Here is an 8,118-nt window from a genome sequence, read left to right on the forward strand (position 1 = left end):
GAACACAGCACAGAGAAGAGAGAATGAAGAAGTTAGATCTGTGACCCGGTGTGGTGGGGGAAGACGAATGCAAGAACGATGAGAAGACTCACCGAAATGATGAGACGAATGCGAGAACGCGAGAAGACTCACCAGAATATGACAGAGGTGCACTGACAGTAGACGACGCAGAAGAGGCGGAGGAGAGCAAACCACAGACACGACAGAACTGGAGGAAGCAGGCGAGATCTGAAACATGGAAGAAGACAAGCTCGGTAGGAAAAAAAGACAGATATAAGCAGGGGTATCATGGTCATTTTAAATAATAAGTATTTTATCTCTCATCAATTGACTTTTTAAAAGCTTCAAATACCAGCTTTCAGTTTTTTCCGTTGCAACCAGGTCTGAAAGCACTTTAAAAAGTTAATTTTAAACCTTAAATGATTCCCAAACACCATTTAACTTCCTAAAGTAAAAACCAACTTTTTGGATGTAAAAAGTTGGATCCCAAACGCACCCGATTTCAAATGCTTAAAATTAGTTTAAACTTTTAAATGATTTAGATTAGATTGGATACGGCCCTTGAAATATCTCAGTCCGAGTTTTCTGACACGCGCCATCAAACTTAGGCCTAGGTTTTCTTCAGAAGAGGCCGCGTAAAGCCGGGGCGCTATCAAAAGCGATACTCTATTCCTTTCATCAGATTCTTGTGATCCAAAAGACTGCCTTCGTTTGGTGATGAAATTTCCGAAGCATCGAACGCCTTCCTTCTCCGATCTGAGTTTTAGTTGTTGTTTCCCGCATTCATCTTCCGTTTCTCTTCCCGCTATGCATCGATCGATCTCAACCTGTATTTTCAATCCCTATACCGAACTCCAATCACTACCAGATGCGGTCGATTCATTCGGTCACATAGCAGAAAAGAAACATTGCTCTACTGTCATCTGAGCATCTTGATCGATTGTTGCTGCCAATTGCGGCAAAACCCATTGATCAAGGTGCCATAACTAACTTCATCTAAATGGCTTCAGTCGTGGTTAAATGAAGTTAGTTATGGCTCTTGATCAGTTGGTAATTCAAACCATAAGATCAAGAAGCCTCTAATGAAGTCTGATGTTTAGCCAAATGGTCAATGAAGGTATGCATTGCAAAAGATTGGTTACTTGGTTCATAGCTTGCAATTATTTATTGATCCCTTGTGCAGAAGATATTGAGATTTTGTTTATGAGATTTTTTTTTTTAAATTGTTGCCACTCCCTTCTAGTTTGATGCAGTTTGGAGAAGCCGACATCTCAACGAAGATAATTGCGGATTATTTAAGCGAATTCTCAGTCAATGAATTCACTTAGACTTACACTATACTTTGATGAATTGTGTTTAGGTTGTGCTTATCTGGTAGAATTAATGCTGCGTAATTGATTTTTGAGCCTCTTTTGTTCAAATGCTGGTATATTGAAGTTAAAATTCGGTCGATCTGTGGACTCCACTGAAAAACACTTCATTTTTTTTACATGAAAAAAACTTTATTGATAAAGCAGAATGAATGTTATTGGCTGTCTGAGTTAAATATGTTTCATTTGAACCATTTTTTATCACTTTTGTGGTGCGTGATAATAAGAATGATAACGAGTAGAAACTCATTCAGAAAATAAAACACAGCAAGCCATGGTAGTTTCACTCCAAGCCACTTATAAATTCATGTTCTATCATGTTTTGCTGAAGATGCTCTTTTTGTTTTCTTTAAATCTTGAATTTGATGATTCTATGGGTTGATGTGTTTGTGTTGAAACGACTTAATAATCCGTCTTCTATATCTAAGTAGTTCAGTGTATGATTTATGAACCTTTTGGTATTTTGCTGATCGGAATATATGGTTTTGAGCAGGTATCTAAAATTTAGCAGTTTGAGGGTCAATGATCTGATTGAGAGTTAAGGGTTGGGAATAAGGGCTGGGCCTTGTTTAAATAAGGCTGCGTGTTTGAAAAATGAGAGGTTTTTAAGGTAATAGGTTTTTCGGGCCCAACCCTGATAAGTCTTGAAAAAAGGGCTCAAGCTTGGGCGAGCTTCCAAACTCTGATATCTTTTTTTTTTTTTAAAACTATGTAAAAACAGTGCATAGAGAAAAAATTTAAAGCTTAAACTTCTCTAATTTTGTATCTCTTGACTCTCACTCTCTTAGCCTTCTTTTTTAGATTGAAACTCTCACTCTCTCAACTTAAAGATTAAAGATTTCACAATTACTCATCTACCTTCCCGTCAATCGTCGCTTATCTCTATCTCACTCAGCATCTTTATTCTCTCAGCAATCATCGCTTATAATGTCGTGAATTTTGCAATGATATGTTTGAGACATATATTTTGGATTTGTAGTGTCATTGTTTGAGACTGTGAGCAATGAGAACATGTTGTGCACTGTAGATTTGTGGTGTTGCTACTCGCTTGATAGATTATTGTTTTTTTTTTACAAATTAATGTCTTGTTTATATATATATGCATATAAATATTATATTTTATTTAATTTTTATACCACTGATTCGACCGTCAGGTTAGTTAAATCATGGAAACTGTGACTTGCTGCACTTTTCAATTTGACATCCAGCTTGGCTTTCAAAACATTGGTTGCAAGCATCCAACATGAATTAAATGAGTAGGGTGACTTATGAAGGGCAAAATAGAGATTTCAAGTTTTTACTTCCTCGTCCTCTTTGACGGCTCTGAAGTCTTTATCGGAAATTTCAAGCGCTCAATTGGATTCGCCAATGGCTACTATGTCTGCAACTTCTTGTTTCTCCTCTATTGCAGCAAAGCACCAGTTATTCGTCAGACTCAAATCTGATGGCTTGAAACTCTTCCAGTTCCGGGTGTTTTCGGAGGTAGAAATGATGACACATTTGGATTAAACTCTTCCACTCTTTGCAGCTTGAACTCAAATTTATTGGGGGCATGACTATTCTAGGGAGCTTGGTATTTTTGCTGATAATTTATTGAAGCGTGACATTGATTCTGACCTTGCTTTTGAAGCTAGATCTGGGGATCATCATCATACGATGAGAAGGAATCACCATGGCAAGCATCAGAGCTTAACACAAAAATATCTGCCACGAACCTTCAGAGATTTGGTTGGGCAAAATTTGGTGGCACAAGCTCTTTCAAGTGCAATCATGAGAAGAAGAATTGGTCGGGCAAAATTTATGGACCAATGGCACTGGAAAAACTTAGTGCTGGGATATTTGTTAGCTTTAAATTATCATTCTTCTGAACACCCGAAATCATGTGGCTCCCACCATTCTTGCTTTGCGTAGGCTATGATACGGGCTAGAGCTGTAAGCCTCCTCATTCGATTAAACTCCCCAAAATTTGAACGCTTCGTCCATGGTGTCGGATCAGATCCACTTTGGGATTCCTCATGGCAAGGGTTTCGACCTGGGGTTGACGACATGACGGTGGAGAGGGAGAATTTCTGAACAAAGGAGGGGCTCAGACTCAGACCGAGCCCCTGGGGTTAACATGGCAAGACACCCGGCATTTTGGGTCCGATTTTTTTTCCTCTCTTGCCCAACTTAATGGACGAGGATTCAAGGTTGGGGGCAGAATTATTCCATTTTAATTACTTTAAAAACGAAGTTGCTGATGCTCTGATGCTGTTTTTCGTGGTGTAGGGACGTTGATATTTAGTCGGTTGTGATTTTGCCTTTGTTTCATGAAAAAAAAAAACAAAGAAAGAAAAAAGAAAAAAAGAAATGCTGAAGTTGGACATGGACTAAGATTACACATTACATGCAGCAAATCTATTATCTGTATCTGTACGAATGTGCTTAAGACATTCCACCATGAATCATGAGATTTCACTCCAAGGTACAGCCTCCTTAGACAGACACTAGTAGACCAGCAGAACTGGAATTCAGATCCATCTCAACAAACCTGAATGCATTCCTGTTGAAATCAAACATCAATTATGGATGAAGCTCAGCTATATCTGAGAGATTTAGTCAAGCTCAAGCACTCCTTGGGAGCCCCAACAAAAAAAAAAAAAGGAACTCAAAAAAAGAAAACAAGGAAAAATGAAAGAGTGATCTGTCATACATGAGTTTTCAACATGCACAACTATTTGACTTCTTTAATTTAGTACTATATATTTTTTAATAATAAACTCATTATCTATGGAAATACGGATAAAAAATAATCATAAGCCGAGACTACCTGACTAGTCAGAAGAGGCCTCTCTAGATTCCTTGCGTCGTCCCTTCTCAGTGGACAAAGAAATCTTGTTCCTATCAAGACGCTGTTTTCTAGATTTTTTCTCTTTGAAGACATAGCTATATTTCTCCAGTACCCTGTCTTTCTCTTGTACGCGGCCCAACATCTCATACGCATTAGCCACCTTCTGAATGATAGATTTATCCTGAGGCTTACGATCAAACGCTTCCAGTCCCTTGAAAAGCTTTGGCAAACAAAATCACAACAGAAAACCCTGGTTTTAGTCTAATCTTTATGCACAAAAAAAGATAGCCATATCTTAACAAAAGTGCCCAAATGCAGGCTTTTGTTATCTGTGGATTAGTTTGAGGGCGCCCTACAGCAATTTTTTCTAATTAACTTATAATCAAACAATCAACAGAGTTCAAGGGTACAAGGGCTGACAAAATCCAAGACATTGCAGCAGCAAGTAACTGCATATGGTACTATTGCAGTTTCACATTTGAAGAAATTATCTCATACCAGCAAAATGACCAATAATAACTCTCTTTACCACTTTTAATTAGGAGGAAGAATCGAAACACCATATCATACCACTGCATCCGATCTCCAATATTAAGACTAAATGTAAAGAGAATCAACTTGTCATAAATACAACAAAATCTGCAAATTAAAACATGTTATTATTTCTCAAAAACATGAGCAATTTCATAAAGGATCCTTACCCGTACAAGATCCTCCAGCATGTTGTTTCGGTAATATACTGTTATCATGAGATGGCATAACTGCCAAGGAACTGAATGCAAATCACAGCCAATTTTCTTCTCCCAGAATTCATGTGCTTCTTGAGCTCTGTGATCCATATCTAAAGCTCGAATCAATTGACCATATGTTCCCATCGTGGTTCCCTGCCCCTTGCTCAGCATCCATTTAATTATCTTAAATAGGATAATAAAGCTACAGATTAACTTTCTGAATAAGAATTTACAATAATATTGCAAGATTAAAGTGAACTGATGTTACAAACTAACTTTTGATGTTTTCCTATAGCCTAAAAATTAGCAGTCAGTCCTCCAGATGTCTTAGTTACTTAGAACTTGCAGTACTGCCTAAAACCAGTAAATTAACAAATGTCAATATCGAGACAGAATAGAATAAAAAGAACATCAATTTGGGTTAAATTCCCAGTGCGCGAAAAGAAGCATAAAGTGCAAGAAATAGGAGATCTTAAATAGCTCCAAAAATCTAAAAACTATTTCCTATTAATCTAAAAATATGAATATGATAATAATTGTACACAAGCAGAAGTAGCTGGCTGTTGAATTATCTATATTGGGCATAAAAGGATTAACTAAACACTACAGCCTGATCACTTGATTTTATTAGAACAAAAAACAAGACAACTTGCCAACTAAGATATTAAATAATGATATATACTTAATGTTAGTCCCATAATGTAGTAGCCTGCTCTGTTGCCTGATCGCAAGCAAGAGAAGTGCCTTTGTCCATATTACAATATCTGCAACGCCACCCCTTTTCAGAGTAGAATTCACCTTTCTATATGCCTACAATCTTCTCTCCGTCACTGCTTTTTCCGCCTTTGTTGGATATGCTTAAAAAAGGACATTGCAAAAAAGGAAGAAGAAGAAGTAAGAGAGACAATGCATCACTCATACTTGCACAATTCTATGCCACTGCTGTTCCTTCTCAAGAGCAATCAACGTCCTTTTCAATGCAATCATGGGAAACTTGTGCTCCCAGGCAACCCAGGCATCCAGAGCACCATAAACAGCCTCCTTACTGTCGTTGAGATTGAGAAGCTGCGTTATTTGGTTTAAATCAACACATCATTTTGTTAAGTATATCTAGTATTTGTTTATTGTACAGATTAATACTCACCGTTGTCACAAGAAAATTGATCTTGTCTCTTTTAGGTACATTATCCCCAATAAGACGCTTTTGTGTCTCTCCGGCTTTCTGCTCGGGAGAATGGCTAGTCTGTGAGGCAAATTGGTCTCACAAAATCAATTAACCAATCAAATCAGTCAAGAGACAGTTTCCTTCACAGATGAAATTACCAGAAATTGATAATTTTGTAGGAAATTATCGTGATAGAAACAATTATTACATTGTGATAACAAGCAGACATTTTGCTTTGTGACTTTGGAAACATTTCCACATACAATAACCGTAAGGTATTCTTGGTTCGACAAACAAATGAAAATGCATCTCAAATGAGCAAACAGAAAGTTAAGATAGCAATTAGACACCATAGGTGCAATTGGGAGTAAATTACTATACCAATCATACGTCAAGTAGAAGTCATCTGAAACTACAAAAATTGTGCTGAGATTACAACATTGATTCTCCATGGATTTCATCTTAAACCATCTAACTTCCAACATAAAGTCCTCAGATATAAGACCATGAATAGTATATGATACACACATTACTATGATGAATTCTAAAGAAAGAATGATGGAAACCGAGAAAGAGAGAGATAGAATATCGGGCAACTACCGGTACTTGCTTACGCAGCCAAACATACCTGTAAAGACATGGAATCTAATGCAGAAGTCGAGACAAGAGGTTGAGCTACGTTAGTGTGCAAGGCATGGTCCATCAGGTTACTAGTTACTTTGAGGCTATTCAATCTTCTAAACTGCAGAAAGTAACAAAATATAGCTTAAAGTACACCCTACGAGGAATTAGCAAGGAAGAGCTACTGCTACAGAATGAATAATGGGAATAAAGCGATTGTACGAAGCATGAGAAACACAAAGACACTCACGATACAAGAGATTCGAGGTGACCTCCACATGGTGATGAAACTTACAGTAACACAAAACTCAAAAAAAAAAAAGAAAAAAATTGCAACAGTACAAATACAAAGAAAAAGGGTTATTCTTCTGTTATTCTACTCCAAGTTCTGACCGCGCCAGAGATTAGCCGGAGGGAGGGGGCGCTGTTCTTTTCATTCGAAGAACTCCGAGCAACGCTCGAGAGGACGGTGACACAGAGTTTTGCGAGAGCAGCTGGTGAGCTGGATGACAGGGCAACCTAATTTTGGGCCTACCCAAAACCAAGAATGGAACGAGGATAATTTCGTAACTAAAACCTAGGCCCAAACTCGACCTGGTTGCTATATGCACTGTAGTTGCTTGGGTAAATAGGTAATGATGGTTTCTCTCTCTCATGCTAACTTGAGTTAGTCGAAAATTGATAATTCAATGAAATTTACATAGAAAATAAGATAGATACTGTTTGCGGGTTTTTCTGTCTTGGGCAGGCGTGCTTGATGCTCTTGTCTTCAAATAGTATGCTACACCAAACTTTTAAATCAAACGTCGAATTCTCGAGGTTCTTTGTGACAATTTTTTTAATACGAGTGTTTAAAAATAGAAAAAATAAAACATGAGTAGAAGACAACAACAGCGAGACGGGAGCAGACATGAAACTATTAGTGTTCTGAAATAAATTATAGAAGCATTATTGCAGAAAAACAGGAGGAGAACGCACACAGCAATTGTGATGTTGTTCTTCTAGGTGTTGTCGCTTTATAGGTGTAAGGAACTTGCTGCTCTCTATGAATATGTGTTGTTGAAATGAAAAGAAATTACATCCAAAGTTGCAGAAGGAAGTGTAAATCTCTAAGTGTTGATTGATGTACTGAATTAATTTGAGTTGGAGAAAGAATGGCATGTGTACCTTAATTATCTTTTTTTTTTTTTTGAGCAAAACCTTACTTATCTTTTTATAGGCAAAGGATGAGTGATAATTTTCTCATCACTCCATATTTCACTCTGTTAAAGTCATTGATTAAAACTTTTTCCATCTCCGCCCACTTTCAAAGGCAGTGCATGAGTGTGTTTCTCCTACAAATAAATACCTCTCTTTTGAAAATTTAGGTTGACCTTGAATCAAAGGTTAAATTTTAACCCA

At 37.4% G+C, this 8,118-nt stretch overlaps 1 protein-coding gene and 1 long non-coding RNA gene across 4 annotated transcripts; one reads left to right on the forward strand and one right to left on the reverse strand.

The window, feature by feature from the left end:
* Positions 1–576: 576 nt before the first annotated feature.
* On the forward strand, positions 577–3,618 carry LOC129291449 (uncharacterized). Of its 2 annotated transcripts, none has more exons than XR_008588682.1 (2): positions 577–1,117; positions 1,244–3,618. It is a non-coding gene; the product is annotated as an uncharacterized LOC129291449 (long non-coding RNA). The 2 variants fall into 2 exon arrangements; XR_008588683.1 differs by having other exon boundaries at positions 2,579–3,618.
* Positions 3,619–3,720: 102 nt separating this feature from the next.
* Positions 3,721–7,251, reverse strand: LOC129291436 (pentatricopeptide repeat-containing protein At4g18975, chloroplastic). Of its 2 annotated transcripts, none has more exons than XM_054928783.1 (7): positions 6,968–7,251; positions 6,725–6,838; positions 6,076–6,174; positions 5,853–5,996; positions 4,902–5,114; positions 4,180–4,420; positions 3,721–3,912 (listed from the first exon to the last, which is right to left on the reverse strand). In XM_054928783.1, the coding sequence occupies exons 1-6, from the start codon at positions 6,995–6,997 to the stop codon at positions 4,184–4,186; spliced, it is 837 nt and encodes a 278-aa protein (XP_054784758.1). In that variant the 5' UTR covers positions 6,998–7,251; the 3' UTR covers positions 3,721–3,912; positions 4,180–4,183. The 2 variants fall into 2 exon arrangements, with proteins under 2 accessions (XP_054784758.1, XP_054784767.1); XM_054928792.1 differs by having other exon boundaries at positions 7,111–7,235.
* Between the last annotated feature and the right edge of the window lie 867 nt (positions 7,252–8,118).

Source organism: Prosopis cineraria, unplaced genomic scaffold (assembly GCF_029017545.1).
Source record: "Prosopis cineraria cultivar Desert tree isolate PC_DT_omini unplaced genomic scaffold, ASM2901754v1 PC1, whole genome shotgun sequence".
Lineage (NCBI taxonomy): Eukaryota > Viridiplantae > Streptophyta > Magnoliopsida > Fabales > Fabaceae > Prosopis > Prosopis cineraria.